The 21,628-nt window shown below is 38.1% G+C and overlaps 2 protein-coding genes across 3 annotated transcripts; both read right to left on the bottom strand.

Annotated features, from left to right (window-relative positions):
• Positions 1–1,067: 1,067 nt before the first annotated feature.
• LOC103966777 (elastin-like) lies at positions 1,068–2,800 on the bottom strand. Of its 2 annotated transcripts, none has more exons than XM_018652269.2 (2): positions 2,531–2,800; positions 1,068–1,974 (listed from the first exon to the last, which is right to left on the bottom strand). In XM_018652269.2, the coding sequence occupies exons 1-2, from the start codon at positions 2,691–2,693 to the stop codon at positions 1,607–1,609; spliced, it is 531 nt and encodes a 176-aa protein (XP_018507785.1). In that variant the 5' UTR covers positions 2,694–2,800; the 3' UTR covers positions 1,068–1,606. The 2 variants fall into 2 exon arrangements, with proteins under 2 accessions (XP_018507785.1, XP_048433517.1); XM_048577560.1 differs by lacking the exon at positions 2,531–2,800 and adding an exon at positions 2,084–2,458.
• A 14,535-nt stretch (positions 2,801–17,335) lies between these two features.
• On the bottom strand, positions 17,336–18,881 carry LOC103966779. Its single transcript, XM_009379990.3, has 2 exons — positions 18,634–18,881; positions 17,336–18,155 (listed from the first exon to the last, which is right to left on the bottom strand). The coding sequence occupies exons 1-2, from the start codon at positions 18,797–18,799 to the stop codon at positions 17,518–17,520; spliced, it is 804 nt and encodes a 267-aa protein (XP_009378265.2). The 5' UTR covers positions 18,800–18,881; the 3' UTR covers positions 17,336–17,517.
• Between the last annotated feature and the right edge of the window lie 2,747 nt (positions 18,882–21,628).

The raw sequence follows: 21,628 nt of genomic DNA, 5'->3' as shown, positions 1-21,628 counted from the left end.
CACTTAACTGGGAATACCTTAACCTATCTTATATTGTGAATGAAACTACTTCTATGTATATAAACCCTACTCACTTGCTTCAAACTTTCTTTCATCTCTGTTTCCTTCCCTTGTATGTGTTTTGGAGAATGATGTTAGTAGTTGAAATGCATATATGGGGTTCAAAATTTATGGTATAATTGTATATATATGAGACTCTGATTTGTAGTTAAAATTATCTTATATACAAGGTAGTATTATGAAAATATTAGTGCAAAATCTCACCACAAATTGAGATTCTTTACACAGTAAATCAAGTGTGTCAGATGATGGGAACCATACCTTATTCCAAGTAAGGTAATGCTAAGAAGACCAAATTTTTAAAAGAAAATTAATGAAAAGGGCTTGAAAACTTTGAGTTTTAACGAAAATGACAAAATAAAGGGTAAAGTGAATAGTACCATGAATGACATTTTAGTGTAAAAATATGATTTTTCATTAAAGTTAACAGTACGGAGAGCTTTTCGTTAAAGTTCCCAAATTTTAAACCAAATTTTGTAAACCAAATGATGTGGTTGTTGATAATTAGATTATTAGTTAAGTATTGATTATCGTACTTATTTTCTATTAATAACATATCATTTGATTTGCGAATTTAATTTAAAATTTTAGTCGGCCTAGCACTACCATTACCTTTACAATAATTTTGTGTCCACCGCATGCTCATTACAAAAAGCACAAACATACAAACCCTACTATGTAAAACATATACTGTTCCGACACTTGCACAACCAACCATACAAGAACTTTTACATAATTAAAAACTTAAACAAACATGTAAAACACTATTTCGAAGGTAATTATACACGATTCGTAGTTAAATATAGTAATTAGCTTAAATCAAGGTGAATACTTTGTTTTGAAGAACAAGCTAGGGGATTCCGGGCATCCGATGCGCAGGTGAGACTGGGAATGGGAATGGAGGAGGAACGGGAGGGTTGGAGGTGGCGGTGACGGTCATAAAGTGAAACTAGATGAGACCCATTCTGAAAGAGGCAGAAGTAGAGAGAAAAGGGGAAGAGTACATGTAACACTAAAACATTCAACATTTCATTCATAATTCTCAGATGAGTAGGAAGAGACCTAAATACATAGAAGTTCAGGAAACTACAACTCAGAATACCTTAATGGGCTTATTATACTTAAACGGGTAGCACCCAATAGGATAGGAACCCAACAGGAACCAGGTATAGGAGGCACGTTTACGGGAATCATGGTGCTGAAACTGCTGGTGGAGAATCTAGATGGGTTACTTCTTTATTATCACCTAGTTGCCCATTCTTTGAAGTTTTGCAGTTGCAGGACCCACATGAAGGTTTTCCACAAACATGGGGCAAACCTGGAGTTCCAGGAAGTCCTGGGAGACCTGGGAGGCCTGGGAGTCCTGGGAGACCTGGGAGACCTGGGAGGCCAGGAAGACCTGTAACTGGGACGCCTGGAAGACCTGTGCCTGGGAGGCCTGGGAGACCTGGGAGACCTGGTAGTCCTGGGAGTCCTGGGAGATCGTTTGGGATGAGAGGGAGATCGGGCATTGTGGGGTCCACCTGAGAGGGGGATGGGAACGCCATCACATCAGTAGGAGGGAATGAGAACTTCTGGGAATTAATTTTTTGGAATTCTGAATGCTGGGTTTCCGGTTGCATAAGCTGGGTTGCTTGGGAGGCTTGAAGGTGAAGAAACCAGCAGAGAATATGTGTGTCCCTTGCTTTCTTGCCTTGAGATGTAGGGAAGATGAAGTAGCTGATGATGCCACAGCACAGTAGGGTTCACTGCTGCTGATTAGTTTCACGGAGCATCCTTCAATTTTCTTGACATGTTTACTCACTGAGAAGGGCAGTTGGACCTTGAATTGTCCATGGCTATTTGTTTTCACTTCTGCCTTGAAACTTGGTTTTGTTGAACTCCCATCTTTGCATTCCACACCAACAGATGCCCCTGCACAGAAACCCCACCAGATTACTGATATTGTGGATAATGCATGCATAACATGTTGGGACCTTTTGTTGACTAACAATAAAATCGAAGATACTGATAACATACATACTTGGTGACAATGATATCAACACATACAAATGACATATCCTCCAACTTTTCTTCAAGAGAAATAATATCCCTACACTCGTTGTCTGTTGGAAAGAAATCGTGATTGAAAGCAGAGTCTTACCGCCAAGGAATTAGGCGAGCTTTTTTGTAATAGATTTGTTATTTACTTTTCATAGTTGTATAGTTGATTCATATATAGGAAATACTTGTATAAAGGTTTCCAGTCATTTTCTTGGATTTTACCCCTTTTTTTTTTCATTTTGTACCCTTTTTATTTCTTTCTTTTGATTTTCTTTGATTCATTCGAATTTAAAGATTACAAAATAAACATGAGTGTATGGAGGAGAAGGTGTACGGAAATCATTGAACGGACTTTTGTTGTACAGCCAAACTACAATATAAAAATAAATTTGATGAAGAACTTGTTGAAATTTTGAGATTAATTTACCTGAAATGAAATGGCTGGTATGTGAAAAATCCTCTTGGAAACATGTGTCACAGTAGACAGTGCCTACAGCAACTGCAGAAGGATCGTTCTCATGGCTAGCCTCTGAAGGAGTATGAAATGTAAGAGCAGTAACAAGAAAGATAACTGTTAAAAACCAAGACATGGTTTTAGAGCCTATCTATTCCCCCTCTAAGAAGCTCTGATATTCTTGACTCAAAGAATGAGTTGATACAGGTTGCTTTTTAGTTATATCAAATGCTGAGGTCTTATTATAACTAATGTAAATATTCTCTGTAGGATTATACACACTTTAGATGTACGCAAAATTAACTCATCAAACTGATTGTGATTGACAGACAAATAAGGAACGACTATTTTCGAATATTATATAGCCTGGGGTCCATCGAGCTACAGTATTACACTCATGGAAAAACCAGTCAACTGCAAATCAGAAGAAGTTAATGTAGCTAGGTTTCATTTCCTACCACCAAACCATACAAGAAAAAAAAGGTAATATTTGTGATGGTGGGCAAGTAGATAAAAAGAGGTCCCCAATTTTTGTGTTCCTGTGTGTTTCGTTGTTGTTTCTTTGTTGGTGTGAGAACGCCAAGGGAATACTTGGGTCCCGGTTAGTTGAGAAACTTGAATAAAAAAACTGATTTTTTTTTTCCTAACTAATTGTATTAATAGTGTTTGTATCTACTTACAGGTTGATCAATATACACAACTCATAATAATTATTGAATAAAAGAAAGAAGTTTTCATTTTACTAACGTAATAAGAATGTTGACTGTTTACTTGTATTGATGTTTTGTGTTCGACATAGTCAGTGAAGATAGAATGCATGGGATGCTTTTACTCACAAAAAAAAAGAGAAGGGACGGTTTCGTCCAATTTCCTGTCATTCACAAAAGACATGTCTTCTCATCACGGGCGAGTTTAAGCCTGCCTTGCGTGGGGAGCGAGGTTCAAGGACTTTTTCATGTCTCACCAATTTCCAAATGGTGACATATGGCATTTTCCCATTCTGTGTGAGTGAATATTTTAAGATTGTAGGATGTACCAGACCTAAGAATAAGAAAGAGGATTGTTATTAACACTTTAAAGTAATTATCATGAACTCCTCGTAAATAATATCGAGACCTGCATTGGCGAAGCCACAGAGGTGCAAGGAGGTGTGTTCGCACCTCCGGTCGCCGGAGTTCGTTCCCAAAATCCAGGTTTCCACCCCTCTGCTCTGGTGCTGCGGTGCTGCATTTTGGTTTTCTGCAGTGGGGCGTTGCTCCGTTTTAGTTTTTTTTTTTTATTTTTTTTTTAACAAAACCACGTCGCTTTACACTTGAGAAAAACAAAAAAGTTAAATGAAACGAGTCCAACGACGTTGTTTCGTTACAAGGAGTTCATTATGTTTTTTCATAGAGGCTACTTTTTCTACAGCTCCTGCCGGTTCAAGTATGCTCCCTTTTTCCCCAAACACGTCCTGCAACAGAAGCACACGAGCTAATTAAAATACAACCTAAAACTAGCTAGTAGAATTGGAATCGCTAATATTGTTAAAGTAAAAGGTATTTAAAAAATAAAAAACGATTGAAACTTTGATCTGAAGAAGAAGAAAACGATGGAGGAAGGAAATGTTAGAGAATAATTAACACTAATAACTAGTTAATTAGTTAATTATATGAAAGCAACATGAATTTTTCATGGCAGAAGAGAAGACCATGCATGTTACCTCTGCAATGTTGATTTGTAATTTTCCTGTAGTGGTGCGAGCAACCTTTTTCTCCTTGAGTCGTCCGAGCCTACAATTGCAATGTCTAATATTATATCACCCGGCTCCTCACCTGTCTTCTAAATACCCTATCACCACAAGGGTTTAAATCCGAAATTTTTTTTTAAGTCATGAGCTATTACAAATACCCTATCACCACGAAGATCATATCTAATTAAGCCAAATAGGGGGCTTTTAGTGACCTTAGTTGAACATGAGAACTATTTAATTGATGTGCATGTGATATAATCGTTGACCTAATGATGATATTGTGTTTATTGACTTGTTAGCTGTGTTTGTAATCCTTTTGCTATGTGGTTTTGCTGTGGGGAAGGAACGTACAAATTAACATCCCTACTCCTTTTCAGCCTATGTACAAACATCCTTACTCCTTTTCAGCCTATGACACATCCCTATGTGGTTTTGTTTGTAAATTTTCATGGAATTTCTAATCACGTTAAATGTATAGTGTAAAGCAGTAATTTTCAACTGTACAATAATACATGAGATGTTTTTCCATCACAGGGAGTTGTCAATTTTCAAATGAGGAAGACAATAATTGGACTGAAGTCTGAAGTGGTATTATTCAAAGCAGAAGCCTGCCCCTTCATTCAATAAGGGACCAAGTTATAAGTTTATGATACAACGTATCCTTGTCCTTCTATATAAAAAATTAATTTGGAAAAAAAAATTATTTGGTCTGCCAGGCTGATAGGAGCATATTCATGCGACTTAAATGGCTTGTTCTCGTGCATTTACGTTATGTTTCTTTAGTTATTTTAGTACTTTAGCTATTTTCATGTGTTTGTAGGTCCAAAGGGCTAAAGGAGCAAAAAGATGCATTTTGGAGACTTTTGGAGCACTTTTGGGCTAAGGATGGATAGCTTATGCTTGGAGCCAAAGTGTTGGACGAAATTATTGAAGACCAAAGTGTTGGAACCTTGTTCCCTTTAGTTTTAGGACATTTAAACCTTTCCTATATCCTTAGCCGTGCATAACATACCAACATTCCACTCCTTCATTTCAGCCACACTCCCACATATCATTACTTATCATCACCACTTATCACTTATCAAACCATTCACTTATCACTTATCAAATCATTCACTTATCACTTAACAAACCATTCACTTATCACTTATCAAACCATTCACATATCACTTATCAAATCATTCACTTATCACTTATCATAACCATTCACTTATCACTTATCATAACCATAACCATGCATTTCCAACCTAATCACTCACCCACACAATCTTCCATCATTCACACAAACATCATCATTGCACATCAACACATTCCAACACTCCCACATGCATTCATCATCATTCACCCTAGCTTTAATTCACATGCTTTCCCAATAAATAAAACAGCCATTCCACATGCATTTCCAACCCACATGCACCCTTTAATCATTTAACCTAGCTGTCATTGCACATGCATTCATCATCATAAACAATCAGCCATTCCACATGCATTTCCACCCACATGCTTCATAATCATTCAACCAACTTTGCACATGCATTCATCATCACAACCTAGCTGTCATATTCCCTCTTTTCTTCCTTCATTCACCTATAAATAAGCATCCATTGCATTCATTAACATTCATTCTTCCATACACATTTCAGTCACAAACACCAACCATTCCCTTGTGCCATGCTCTCTCCCTAATAATCCAAACACCACACCAGAAATCATCCCATTGCCGTGGCCTCCTCCTTCCATTTTCACCACTCCCCAAACCATTCACACCATCAAACTATCCATTAGACCTTGTGCTACAACGAAGAGGAAGATAAGAGGGCCTAAACGTTCATACAATTCAAGTTTGAGTTGTTGGAATGTTTAGGTGTTTCTTTGATTTCAATGTTTAATTTCAATACTCTTTGTTTTGTACGAATGAGGAATGGAAGAGAAGAGGGCCTAAACGTTCATACAATTTAAGTTTGAGTTGTTGGAATGTTTAGGTGTTTCTTTGATTCTCTTTGTTTTGTATCATGAGGAACTAAACCCCCCTTGGCTAGGGGGGGATTCGAAATATATGTTTATGCTTGCGTTTTGATTTGATTACTTCTAATTGCATTTCATAAGTCGTGGATTCAATTTGTTTACCTGTTTGATTGATAACTTATTTATGTATGTTTATTGAGAGTGCACGCTTAATTTTCATGCATGAATATGACGCTAGAATATAAGTGAGTTTCACCTAATAGTTACGAACTTATATTCACAAGTAGTGGAGGTTGCTTATAAACAATCGCGTTAAACGAATTCTTGGCATAAGTTTCATGCAATCATAGTAACGAATGCCTCGTCAACACTTATAATTTTCATAGAGCGTAATGATTCTTGCTTGTATCTCTATTATGCAATCATGTAGGGGACTTGTGGGAAATGTTTTGGGTTGTCGTATGCAATCATCCAATTCAATAACGTTAGGAAGATTTGAAGGTTAATTTAAGCGGACCTAATTAACCCGGGGTGATGAGTTTCATAATTTATTGAAATGCAATTGGAAATCTTTTTATTATGCAAGTGTAACATGTGTGGAGATGAACCCCTTGGCTAGCATCCATTCATTCCATTTCATCAATTTCATATTTACATTCTGTCTAGTTTATTAACTTGTTTCGTTATTTCAATTTTCCTCCAAAACAAATCCCCCTTTAATTTGAAGTCTTAGATTAGTTAGAAAGTGTTTTGATTTGTGTTTCTAAGTATTTTGATTCAAGTTTTCATCCAATTTCGTCCAAATTAGTGTAGGTGCTCAAAACTGCCCAGAAAGTGGTTTTTAGGTAGTTTTGAGTCTTCTAGTTGCTGTTTTGGGTTTTAGGTTTGTTTAAGTGTTTTAACTTTTAGTTTTGCATTCTTTGAGTCTAGTTTAGTGTTAAAGTGTCTTAATTTGTGTTTTAAAGTGTTTTGAATCAACCTTTAATCTTAAATTCGTCCAAATTTGTGTTTAAGGTCAGAACCTGCCTAGTTAGTGTTTTTAGGCAGTTTTGAGTCTTTTGAACCTGTTTTGAGTCCTTTGAGTCTTTGTGAACGTTTTTAACTTTGTTTTTATGTTTTTGAGTCAATTTAGAGGTTTTAGCAAGCCCTCCTAATCCCCGGTCTAGAACGATCCCTACTTGCATCCTTACTACAATTTGACAACAAGAGGGTTAATTTGTGTGCTTAACTATTTTCGCATCACAGGCTACCCCCTACCTCCTGGCTAAGATCAGGAACTGTTCCTCTCGGCCGGCTTCTCTACTCCGCCTTTCTCTCCTCAAATCGTAACATAGAAGTGACGATATCCTTAATATATGATTCCATACACGTATTGTCTCTGGCACGGCTGCCGGTTAGTTATGTAAGGAGCATTCTTTTCCTTCTTACAACCTGTTTGGACCTAAAATTATTGGGCTGGGCCAAGTATAGAATTGTTCTCAGCCCCGGAAGCTCTGCTCGAGGATTGCTATGAACCGTCCAGTTCATAGGCCGCCTAACCAAGGTCAGCCAAGTCCTGTTTGGAAAAGGAATATTCCAGATGAATAGAAAGTGAGTGAGCCCTATGCGATGGATGAAGAAGTTGAGTCCTGATACAGTAAGGATTCTCGGCTAGATAAGGTTGCTGAAACTTGGAAGTGAAGGCCTGATAAAGGGTTGAGTTCAAAATCCTAATGGAATGAGGATTGGCCGAGATAAGATAGATTGGGGTGAGGAGTCCTAGTCCGAGTATGGTTTTAACTCGACCTTAAAAAGGATTTGTTGCTATAAATAGATAGAAGAATGCATCATTCAAGCCCCCTCCAATTCAACACACAATTGCCCTACACAAACCTCTCAAACAACTTGAGATTTTTTAATTTTCTTTTTCCGCCAACACATCTTCAGTTTGGATAAACAGCACTGTGAAGGCAACTGGCGAACACCTTCAGTTTGGATAAACAACACTGTTGCCGTAGAATCAATCGATCAAGGAGCACCTTTAGTTTAGATAAACAGCACTGCGTCAAGGCCGACTGGTCACCTATCCAAGTCTCGGTCGAGAAGGGTTTCCGAATCCTTATTGGCAGAGGTTATCTTATTAGCCTTCTCGGTGAAATAAGGTGTTACAAGTTACTATATTCGGCGCATTGAACGCCGAGTGATTTTATGATTGGATACTTACAAGTAAGTTTCAGAGTTCGGCATTCTGACGGTCAAAGCACATTTACCATCAAGACATACATCACCGTTGAGTACTTATGTCCATATAGTTTGGTGTCAATTTGATGTGCTTGTACTCTCACGAATATAATCATTATGATCGAATCCGACGCTGACGATTCATGAACTTCGCAAAATTAGGAGCCTTGTCTTTAGGCTCGAGAATCCAAAGGTCAAGACTTGTTATTTCCTCGGCCGCAATCGCAAGATTAAGAAGTCAGCAACGTACTCAACGCAACATCAACAAATTGTACTCCTCGTCTAGGCTCGGCCGACGAGTTGGCACGCCCTGCATCAATCGAAGGATGTAGTTAACTCATTAGTTACTCGGCCTGTGCACCACGAAGGCTTTGTAATTTTTTAGGGTCAACACATCCATCAACATTAAGTTTAAATCAATTTTGAATGAAGAGCTTCCTAGTGGAGCAAAGATTCAGTCTTACAACGTTTATCAATTTTGTGAGTATTAGAAGGCTAACCATTCATGAAAATATGCACAAATAGCGATGATAGGCTCATCAAACATTGCAAAATCCTGCTTGAAAACAAATTTATTTCGCCAATACCAAATAAGAAAATACTCACATCTACTCTAAACCCTCCCAATATGAGTGATTTAGTGGTGAAATTAAAATGAAGCCAATCATGAAAATTAATGTGGTCTGACTGTTAGAGATAAACCTTCTAAGCATAAAGTCGAGCTTGAGTTTCTACCAAGCCTTTGTAGGTGTTTTTAGTGATGCGAGAATGAATGAAAATATGTTTTTAGCGATGCGAGAATGAATGAAACAAGGGGCTTTGTAGAGATCGACGGGCCCGGGGGGTCATCTAACAAAACCGATAGAATCCCAATTTTATCACCTGTCCAATCCGTCCAGTGTGAGATTTTACCACAAAAAACTTTGGTGTTAGTTAGAGTAGGGTAATCATATTTACAGCCATCCTTGTTGACTTCCCCCACCGATGTGGGACTGCCAACAGGAAGACCAGTTACATCCCCATAAAATCTTGTTTGCTGAGTACTCGAATAATATTCACAAGTGCTCCTGATCATAAACTTCATGGAGCTGCTTCACATGATTATGCCAGGCAGCAACATTTAATCCATCGACTCAGACCCAGTCAATAACAGTTGCTGCTGGTTGCTCCCACCTAGGGATGGGCAACAGTTATGGTGGGTGGGAGTCCCACCATTCATCAAGCTGCATAAATGTATTGCAGTTCAGACAATTAAAGAGAGTAAAAACAAGCTGAAAACAAAAAGAATTTGTACTGCTAACGTAGAAAAATGGACTGTTTATACAACTACTGTACAACTAAAAAATGCAGACCAACTCCGCGTATGATAGTCACTCACCAATCCCCTAACATAGTTGCAATCTTCCAAGCACTTCTGAGCACTCAAAATTGCAGCCTTAAGTTTGGGCAACCGTTTATCCATGACAATTTTCTCTTGCTAAGCGCATGTTAATCTAAAAACATAGTCAGAGACATTCCTAAAATGCTTATTAATAAACATCACATATTTGAATGGTAATGAATTTAACATAATAGTTTCTGGCACATTCCCTTATCTCACAATGCTCAAAATGGAGTTCAAGTTTATATTATTTGACTGAGGTTTGCTTATATTATGTTGTGCAAGGACTTGAGGGGCTTATGTAATGGTTTCTGTATCGGTGTACAGCAACTAGTAGGTAAAGGGTAAAGCGATGCAATCATCATGGCTTGTACTTGTAGAGGTGATCAAATTAGTGGTAGTAGTTGTTAAAGAAATCAACCCGATCTCATTGAAGGACCTACACAAATCTAGAATAAAGAATTCTAGAACATTCACTAAGGTTGGTTAGCTAGATTATCCAAGTTAGAGTAGTCATTTGTAGAAATGACTATAATGTTGTTTCTTAAGTTGGTGGAAGAGTCTAGAAGAATGGTGAGGTTTCCACCAACATCCAAGATTAGTGTAGATAATTCTAGCTTAGGAATGTAGTGGAATTATCTAGATATCTCTAGCATGATGTTTTCATGCTTCTCCAAGGTTTCATCCATGCCTATAAAAGGAGAAGGCATCCACACCATTTGTATCATCAACAACCAACCAATCAATTAAGAAGACTAAGTGAGAGTGAGAAGTAGAAGTAGTCTTGTGAGGAGTGTGAGAGGTCTAGAGTTTGTCTCTAGAAAGAGTGAGTGTCATAGCTTCAAAGAGTGTCCTTAAGAGTTTGTGTGTTGTAATATTTTGTGTGTGTAATACAAGTAATTTGTTTACTTATGTTGTCTCTCCAACACTTGTGTTAGAGTTGTGTACTCTAAAGCTTTTCCTTAACAGTAGTGGAGGAGGGTTGGGAAGCATGAGAATTTAGGAAGACAGTTAAATCATCAATGGGAAGAAAGGCGCAGTGGTCACCATAAAAGTGCTTAGTGTCAAGGTACGTGAAGAATAGTTTTTTCGGTAGTAGAAGCCGCAGCAGCTGTCATTGATCCAGGGAGGCCCGTTTCGATAACGATAAGGTCAAAGTTAGTAGGCTTAATTGGACCGTCATTATTAAAATTTTCTTCATAGCTTTTGGGGAAGGGTTGAATACTCCGTTTAGATTCCTCATTTTGCAAGGAAGGTCGCAGCTAGAGAGTGTTAAGATAGCTACAATTGCAGTTTCTAAGATAGAGAAAGATGAAGGAGAAGAGAGAAAGTTGTATCAGTGAAATGTTTTCTTCATTAGGAACCATATGGTTTACATTGTTCACTTATATAGGAGTTTTTGATACCAAACTTATAGAGCAAGTAATCCTTTTTAACTACCTCCGTATATCAACTAACTCCTTTTAACCAAAGCACTAGATTCCAACTAACTAACTATATGTATAACAACTTATTTAATCTCTTGACAAGTGGCTTTGTTTTTACCATTGATAATTTCCTCACTTGGATCACACTCTTGAACTTCATCTTTCTTACATCCCCTATTAAGCTGATGCTCAAGGACACTAAGCATAAGATTGCTGCAATGTTGCTGAAATAATGGTGCAAACAAGCCCTTTGTTAGTATATCTGTTAACTGGTATGTTGAAAACACATGTTGAACTTAAAGATCACCTTGAGTGACTTTCTCACGGACAAAATGATAGTCGATCTCAATCTGTTTGGATTTTGCATGAAACACATGATTTATAGATAGTGCAATAACTGAGACATTATCACAATATATCATTGGAGAGGAATATAAAGGTATATGACACACCCCGACCCAGAAAGTCCATTGGGATCCTGAATCGAGCTATGCTGGCCGACACCTGGAAGGTGACGAAGCCATACAATGTGCTAGTGTATAAAAAGTGAATAAATTTGAATCTAAAAGTGTCTAAATACCAGAGTGCGCTACGAGTGGGAGCGAACCCATTTCACACGCGATGTCAGAGCATAAGTAAGGTACAGTAGTGTGGGTAAGAATCATACCCTTAAAAGTAGCCACCAATACTAAGATTAGCTATATATTCTCGTCGATACGAACTCAGCAGTTAAAACCTGAAGGGGTACAAAACAAAAAGTGTGAGTAAGCAGTAAAACCAAGCTTCCCAAAACTATTACCTTTCTAACAGTAATAACCCCTCACTATAATTCCTCATCGTTTTCTATAGGACAGTACAACATATATACATATATCCAAACCATACTCAGAAATGACCAAAACTGCGGTTTGCCATCAACTCCACTATACATTAATAAGTAAGCTAAATGAACTCAATCAATACAAAGTGATATATCAGTCAGAGTCATCTAAAATGACATGTACAACTTATCCATATCTCATCAATCATGGCTAGCATATAAGTCGGAGTCACCTATAGCGACTTGTACGACTTATCCACCTATAGTGACCTGTACAACTTATCCATATCTCATCAATCATGGCTAGCATATAAGTCGGAGTCACCTATAGTGACCTGTACGACTTATCCATATCTCGTCAATCATGGCTAGCCAATAAGTCGGAGTCACCTATAGTGACCTGTACGACTTATCCATATCTCATCAATTATGACTAGCATATAAGTCGGAGTCACCTATAGTGACCTGTACGACTTATCCATATCTCATCCATTTAATGGCTAGCCAATAGCTCAATAAGTATACCTGCACACGAGTCGGAACCATCTAAAGTGGTTTGTACGACAGGACTGGGTGTAAATAAATACGCTCAAGTGCAACGATCACGTGAAGACTGTGCGAATAATCGCGGGTCACCTACGAGCCGGAACCACCTAAAGTGCTCTGTACGACAGGACTGTGCACCTACCTTTGATCCAAGGTGAGCGTAAGGTGCGGGAGGTGAACATCACGTGAAGGACTGTGCCCTGGCCACGGGCGGGAGCACTAACACCGGGGTGCAGGTTTATGAGCTATACTATATCTCAACACAATCGTACTCACTACCATCACTAACATTAACATGTACTCACCTGAAGCTTACCTGGGTATCCTGCGTTCACCTTTGCACTTGAAAGCATTCTCAATAATTATATGCAAGTAATATACATATCGATATACCATGATGCAATCTAATACTCAACCATGTTGTAGCATTTTCAATTATAAACAATACGGTGTGGAGTGTACAATCAATAACGCCCTACTCCCAAACTATTTATTTTCAGGGTTAATTATCCATGACAACCCAATTAACACTAATTACTAACTAATTCACAAAACTAAAACTTGCCTTTACCAATTTCCTTCGCATTACTCAATTTCCCAAATAAGGCTTTTGTCTCAAATATATTATGGTTGCATCTAACGTCTCGTTAGACTGCCTACGTACCCTAAACAGGGATCAAGTCATTCGTAGTTCATATAGGTACTTCAAGCATTCACAATAATTATATGAAGGTAATATGCCTAATCAATTTAAAAGTATCGATAGAACTCTCAATAATATGTACGATAAAAAGGAAAAGATCCACTCACCTGGAGTCCACGCTATGATTCTCTAGCGCACGCATCGAGGCGTCCTGAATGATTGGTCCCTATGACCAATTATCAAATTACATCTTAGAATTCTTATCCATAGAATACGTAATTCACATAAAACACAACCTCAAGAGCATTCTAAAATAGTTTGAGATCCATTGACCACATGTCAACAGTCGATCAAAGATCGACGGAAGGGTCTACAACCCTATATAACTCGACTCGGAAGATCCGCATATCAGATTTCCAATCTGTAACTCCCAACAATCCACAATATGTTTCTAGAAAAACATTTTAAAATCTCATTACGATCCAACGGTTGGATCTCCACCATTTTCCCAAAACCAAGTGGGCGTGAACATTTATTTTTTTTCTAACTTACAAATTCAATTCGAGAAGATCCGTACATCGGATTCCTGATCCATAAATTCCTATGATCTTTAAATATTATGTATTATAATATATCCAAGTTTGGTGACGATCCAACAGTCGGATCGTCGATTCACATTTTCATCAAGCAACGCATTGTAACGAATTTAAGTTCTAACGATCAACCTATGTCATTCAAATAACAAAACTGAATTTAAAACATTCGACATAGCCTAAAAATAGCATTAGCGGCTCACTGGCCACGCGCCGCTGCACGCGCCGCCGCGAGTGGCGGTCGGCCGCCCCGACTCGCCGGAAAATCCAACTATTTTAAAAAATTCTCAAACTTCACAGAAATGAAGATCTCAGTGAGTGGAGCAACTTTCATACTTGCCACGAAGTCCAAAAGTGGACGGAAGATGGTCAATGTTGCCCACAAAGCCGACGGGGGCCTAAAACTTCCCGACGTCGATTCGTCGTCTACGGTGGTCCAACGGGGTCAAGGTTGGTTGGGTTTTGCTCCTGGGATGATGGCCTACAAAGCCCAAGTGGTGGCATCAACCATCGCTTCACCGATTTGCCGGAAAATCGAAAAGGGTGGCCGGATCACTATTGATTTTCGTCAACTTTCGTGGCCTCAAATCGCCACATACCATGGTTAATCAAGGTGCTTCTTGGGTGGGTTTTGTAGAGGGGAGTGAGAGCTTCAAGATGGTGGTGGTGGCATCAAAAAACTCCACCAGAGTTGGCCGGAATCGGCCTTGGAAAATGGGTGGTCACGAGTGGGAAAAACCCACGGGAAAGCTGGGATTTTTTTTTTTTTCTTTTCTTCTTTCTATTTCTGATTGGGTCTCACCCTCTCCCTCTAATTTAATTGGTTCCTTCTTATTTGTGCCTAAAATCAGATTTGCCACTTTCCCACAAGGTGGGAATTCAAATAATTTATAACTAAACTTTAAATAGCCATTTTCAAACGTCCATAACTATACCGTTATAATCCGGACTCGCAAACGGTTTTCGCCTATGCGTTCACATCCATGAGTACTACGAGAATATGTTAAAAGAATAAGTCATACGTCTCTCTGGACGATGGTCAACATAAGTCAAAATCTTTGCCTCTATGGCATTTTCGTAAATTCACGCTTTTAAAATAAAATAAAAACGTAAAATTTGGAACGGGTTGTCACATATATGCATATCACAGAATAATTGTCGAATCCAGGCAAGTTCTACAGCAGTGATTGCCAAAGCTCTATACTCAGCTTTTGTGGATGATCGGGATACCATGTGTTGCTTATTTGATGCCCATGAGATGGGGTTTGAACCAAGAAATACAACAAATCCTGAAGTTGATCTTCGATCCTTTGGATCACCTGGCCAATCTGCATCACTATAAGATTACAGATGCATTGGTCTTGGTTTAAAATGAATGCCATAAGTGGATGTCCATTTGAGATATCGAATGATTCTCTTAATTGCAATAACATGAGAAATCATGGGATTGTGCATGAATTGACAAGCTTGATTGACTGAAAATGCTATGTCGGGTCTCGTAAAAGTAAGATACTGAAGAGCTCCAACAACACTCCTATATTGTTCAGGACTGTGATAGGGTTTCCTATCATCCTTGAGGAGCCTGTGATATGGTAGACATAGTGTAGCACACGGTTTAGAGTCCTGTAGGTCGACTTTATCAACCAACTCATTAATATACTTTGTTTGGGACACAAACAATCATTTTGAGGTGTAACTAATCTGCAATCCCAGGAAGTAGTGCAAGAGACCCAAATCCTTCATTTTGAATTCTGCAATGAGGGCTATGATCACGTGGTTGATCAATTGAGAGCTACTACCTGTGAGAATGACATCATCAACATACAAAAGTAATAACACATTGCCCTTTGAAGACTGTTGTATAAACAACGAGGGATCAACCTGTGAAACTTGAAAACCTAAACTTGGTAAGAAGCTGGTGAATCTTTCATTCCAGGCTCGATGAGCCTATTTTAGACCATATAATGATTTGTGAAGTTTGCAAACATAGTTTGAGGGATGTGTTTCACTCTTAAAACCCAGAGGCTGTGCCATACATAATTCCTTTTGAAGTATGCCATGTAAGAAGACGTTTTTAACATCGAGCTGCCTAAGAGACCATTTGAATTGAGCAGCTAAGACAAAGATCAGCCTTATAGTTGTTGGTTTTACCACAAGACTGAAAGTCTCCAAATAATCAACACCCTCTTCTTGGCTATACCCTTATGCTACAAGTCGTGCCTTGTACCTTGCCACTGACCCATCTGCATTTTTTTTTTATTTTGTAGATCCATTTGCACCTAACTAAATTCTTATCAGGTGGTAATGGGACTAAAGACCAAGTCTGTTAAGAGTGAAGAGCTGCTATTTCCTCTTGCATTGCAATCTGCCATTCGGAAACTTGTGATGTAGTTTTGAATGTTTTGGGTTTTGAAGTAACAGTAGCTAACAAAGCTTTCTTTTTGCCATTCTTGAACCTTGTTTGCATGGGATGTACATTCATTGGTATTGACAGAAGCACACTTAGTCTCTCAAGGTGGAAATCAGGATCCATAGGGATAAGGTGCTGTGTACTGGAGCTAGGTGGGGACAACTGATGTAGTGAAGAGTCACAAGGTATGTGTAATGTAGTGCTGTCATGTGTAGGTAATGGACTTGCTGATTGCAAATTTGCTTGAAGTTGGACTAACAAGTGTGTCTCAAAACACTAATATTCATCTTACGAACCCAACCAACTACAAAATTTCATAAAAAATTAAAACTCCATGTTAAATTGTTAATAGTATTTGCGGAAATAAGCATAAAATTTTACATTTGGGTACTGATTAAGTTAAAATCATAGCCTACAACTATTATTATGGTGATTTATTTCACCAGTGGAGAATGATTTTGTGAAAACAATCCAAAACCCTAAACCCTAGTCACAAAATTATTATCCAAAACCCTAACCCTAAAATTTTTTCCCATAATCATTACCCTGCTACTCAGTCGAAATAGGAGTTGAAGTCGATCAAACTCGATGGAAACAGGAAAGGTATGTGATAAGGCTCGTCGCACTCGAAGAAAATGACCTAATTCAGGGACATCATCGTTCCGTACAGCTATTTGCCTTCTTATGATGAAGCGGTTCATTTTTAGCAGGTTTTCTCTAAGGTGCCCACATAGTAAAAGCATGACCGACCCACTTCTGCTTTTCCTCTCTTGGCAAAGAATACCCATAACCTTTTTCATGCTCGGGTAATATTCAATAATAATTGATATATATAATTTTATATATACATATATATATATATATATAATTTTTATCTCTAAATCCATGCGGCTCTCTTATCCTGAAATTTTGAGTTTCAACGATAATCATTGTATTTAACTAATAATTGAATCGTATTATATTACCGTACTTGTAGCTGTCTATGAACGACACATTCTCGTTAGAGAAGAAAGAGGGAAAAGTAGAGAGAACACGGGAAAAGAAGATAAAAACTTAAACATTCAATATTTCACATAGTTCTCAAAAGAGAAGGAAGAGACAATATACATAGAAGTTCAGGAAACCACAACACAGAAGACCTAAATGGGCTTATTGTACTTAAACGGGTAACGCCCAATAGGATAGGAGCCCAACAGAAACCAGGATAGGTGGCAGGTTGGGAATCATGGTGCTGAACCTGCTGGTGGAGAATCTGGATGGGCTACTTCCTTATTATCACCTAGTTGCCCATTGTTTGAAGTTTTGGAGTTGGAGGACTTAGATGTAGCTTTTTCGGCAGCAAGGGGCAACCCTGGAAGTCCCGGGAGGCCTGGGAGACCTGGGAGTCCTGGGAGTCCTGGCAGACCTGGGAGTCCTGGGAGACCGATTGGGAGACCTAGGAGATCAGATTGGTTGAGAGAGGGATCAGTCATTTTGGGGTCCACCTGAGAGGAGGATGGGAATGCCATCTCTGAGAACTCCTGGGAATTTAATTTCTTGGAATTCTGAGTGCTGGGTTTCTGGTTGCATAAGCTGGGTTGCTTGAGAGGCTTGAAGGTGAAGAAACCAGCAGAGAATATGTGAGTCCCTTGCTTTCTTGCCTTGAGGTGTAGGGAAGATGAGGGGGCTGATGAGGCCACAGCACAGTGGGGTTCACTGCTGCGGATTAGTTTCACGGAGCATCCTTCAATTTTCTTGACATCTTTGCTCACTGAGAAGGGCAGATGGAGTTTGAATTGCCCATGGCTGTTTGTTTTCACTTGTGCGTTGAAACTTGGTTTTGTTGAAGTCCCATCTTTGCATTCTACACCAACAGAAGCCCCTGCACAAAAACCCCACAAAATTATTGATATTGTGGATAATGCATCCGTAACATGTCAGGACGTTTTGTTGACTGACAATAAAATGACAAGTTACGATGACACATCTTCCAACGTTTTGTTGTCTGTTGGAAAGAAATCGTGATTGAAAGCAGAATCCTACCGTCAAGGAGTTAGTTTAGGCGAGATTTTTTTTTTGCAGTTGATCTGTGTTATTTAATTTTTCATAGTTGTATGGTTGATTCTTAGGAAATACCTGTATAAAGGTTTTCAGTCATTTAGATTTTACATTTTCTCCATTTGTACACTTTTGCTTATTTCTTTCTTTTAATTTTTCTTTCACTTATTCAAATTTAAAGATTAAAATATAAACATGAGTGTATATGGAAGAAGAGAAGGGGTGTACGGAAATCATTGAACGGGCTACAATAGAAAAATAAAATTGATGAAGAATTTTCTGAAAATTTGAGACGAATTTACCTGAAATGAAGTGGCTGGTATTTGAGAAATCCTCTTGGAAACATGTGTCACAGTAGACAGTGCCAACAACTACTGCAGAAGGTTGGATCTCCTCATAACTAGCCTCTGAAGGAGTATGAAATGTAAGAGTAGTAACCAGAAAGATAACCGTAAGAAACCAAGACATTGTCTTACAACCTATCTATTTCCCCTCTAAGAAGCTCTGATATTATTGACTCTAAGAATGCGTTCATAGAGGTTGCCTTTTATATATCAATTGCCGAGGTCTAATATAAATAGAGTGCTGTTAAGCCCACTCCAGTGTCTTATTTCCACATCCATCATAAAATGATACTCTTATTGATAAATTTATCCTAGTATAAAATGACCTTTAAAAACCTAAAGACCAACCAATCATGTCTTGCCACATAATTATTAGTTAAATTGATTATTTTTAAACAAATTATTAGTTATACTGATTAAAAAAAACCTAAAATATCATAAATAAGAAAAAGAAAAAAAATATCATGAATCCCCACAAGCTTTCCTAGGAAAGGAAGTTCAGAAATTAAACTTATCAGGAAGAGAGTGAATTTAGACTTGACAAAGCAAAGCCTCGAGGCTCGCAATAAAGCGCATGTTGTGGAAGGTGTGATCAAGCCTCACCAGAGAGTAGAGCAAGTTAGTCTTCAAGACTATTATAATGTTGAGATAGATGAGGAGAGAAGCTCATATACCAGATTACATTAGGGGACTCACGGATCCGACACTAGTTGAACTCCGATCGTGTTTGGTGTTTTGAAACAATTTGGATACCTACCATATAGTGAATTTGGAGGAATTTGATGTTAGGGAAAGCCAGTGCAGCACCAAACTATGAGTGAAGCTCTTCCAATTTAATCACACTCTCTCTTGTGTGGTCTGAATTCAAATTGGAAACGATAGAAATTGGGTACTGAAGCGGTTTTCAAGACGTGGTGCTGCTGCAATGGTTGTTGATAGAGGAGGGGCGCTTGGTGTTGGGGATTTGGGGAGTCGATAGTGACGGTTCTGCAATTTTTTTGGGGAGAGAGCTGCTGCTGGTGATATTCGGAGTTCTTGGGTATTTTCATTTAATGATAATTGTTTTTTTTTTTTTTTTAATTTGTAATAATTTTTTTAAAGCAAGAAAAAATTGAAAAAGAAATATGTAGGGTTATTTTGGAAATAATGGTGGGTGGGAAAAGAGTTGATGTATTTTTTCACTTTTTATGATGGGTGTAAATATAAGGTGGGTGGGGAAATAAGACATTGTGGTGGACTTATCATCACTCTAAATATTCTCTGTAGGATTATACAATTTTTTTAGATATAAAAAGGACACTGGCTGGCTATTTTACAAGTTCACAACAAAATTAAGTCAACAAATTAATTATTTGTCATTGACAGACAAATAAGGAATGACTATTTTGGAATGACTATCAAAAGATCCCATATTATAACCTGGGGTCCATCAAGCTTCGCTTTTCCTTGAAACGGATCCCATAGATCCTTGGAATATCCACATCTCAACCAATTATTGTGAATCGTGTGATTAGAAATAATTTTACTTTTATTATTTTAAATTAAACACAAATAGTACTTAACGAAACCTGACTGCATGATTTAGGATGAATGATTGAGATGTGAAAATCTCTAAGATCCTCACATAATAGATCCGGAGGGTATCCGTGTTCCGTTTTTCCACTAATGGAAAAACCAGTCAGCTGCAAACTAGAAGAAGTGAACGTAGATAAGTTTCATTCCCTACCACCAAACCAGACAAGAAAAAAATGGTATGGGATGGTGGGGAAGTAGATTGAACCTTGAAAAAAGGTTTGAAATCTTGTTTTTTAATCAATTGCATTATGGTACTTAATGTATCAAGTCTGACATACTTGATGTACCACTCTATACACATGAGATATGTAGAGTGGCTACAAATTTCAAGAGTCTGAAGCGTACGCTATCAGCAACAATAGGTTGTTGCATGTATTTATTCGTGTTTTCTATTCACACAGAAACAAATGATGCATAGGAGCCTACTAAAACATATATATATATATATATATATATATGCACAATTGGGAATATCTTAATTATAACTCTTAAACTTGATAAAAGTTGTCCATACAGAACGCTTTATTTGCGATTGTCTCGCAGAACATAAATATGTGTGAAAACTAAAACTTACAATGAAAAATGGCTACTTTCCATTGTGTCAGAATATGGTATAAGAAAAGTTAAGGAGACTCTCTTAAAGTCTTCATAGACTCTCTGTCACCTTACAGTTTACAGTCGATTCTGGTGCTAACATTATAAAACATTGTGTCAAAAACATGAAGTGACAGACAGAGAGTCCGTAGAGAATCTCTTTAGCATTTCTCATATGGTACTTGCCGGGAATAAATAAAGATCTTATTAAGAGATAATAATGTGACATTAATAAAAGGCTTTATTTGTATGCGTGACATCCAAATCTCATTGATGTCAGGAATATGGTCTGATACATCATATGATATAAAAAGTTGGATGTTTTTTTTTTTACAAGTTTCCAACCAATTGTATTATTACACTCGGTGTACTAAACAGTGTTCCTGACACACTAAAAAATCTATCTTTTCCTACCCGCAATCTGTTTATTTTGTTCTTAATTCAATTTCCTGCTTTGTGATGAAACCTAGGTTTGTCGGATTTGGATCCGCTCTAGACCTTAGTGTCCAGAGCCTCCAAGTCAACAAATCTGGGCTGCACAAATTGAATTCAACGGTCTCCATTAATTCATTTTCCTGACGCACCGCACACAACCAATGGCCCTGATTTGACTTGCACACCAATCAGCGGTCAAGATTTGTGGACTTGCAGGTTCTAAACACTAAGGTCCGGATTGGATCCAATTCCATGTTTATCTACAACAATCACAACCCTCTCTGTCCCCACTGCAATCTTGTGATGAAATGTTTTCCTTTTATAGTGAAAATGAGTGGCAATTAAGTCG

This window comes from the organism of the source record quoted next, unplaced genomic scaffold, assembly GCF_019419815.1.
Source record: "Pyrus x bretschneideri cultivar Hongxiangsu unplaced genomic scaffold, Pyrus_bretschneideri_v1 Contig12, whole genome shotgun sequence".
In the NCBI taxonomy this organism is placed as follows: domain Eukaryota; kingdom Viridiplantae; phylum Streptophyta; class Magnoliopsida; order Rosales; family Rosaceae; genus Pyrus; species Pyrus x bretschneideri.
Note: the sequence above shows the minus strand (reverse complement) of the source record. Positions and strands in the feature narration are given on the sequence as shown.

Bases quoted from the DNA above. Each gene is read 5' to 3' on its own strand.
- LOC103966777 (XM_018652269.2), bottom strand. From the start codon at position 2,693: ATGTCTTGGTTTTTAACAGTTATCTTTCTTGTTACTGCTCTTACATTT. The intron at 1,975-2,530 runs GTAAATTAATCT...GTTTCTGTGCAG, and splicing joins TACCAGCCATTTCATTTCAG to GGGCATCTGTTGGTGTGGAA.
- LOC103966779 (XM_009379990.3), bottom strand. From the start codon at position 18,799: ATGTCTTGGTTTCTTACGGTTATCTTTCTGGTTACTACTCTTACATTT. The intron at 18,156-18,633 runs GTAAATTCGTCT...GTTTTTGTGCAG, and splicing joins TACCAGCCACTTCATTTCAG to GGGCTTCTGTTGGTGTAGAA.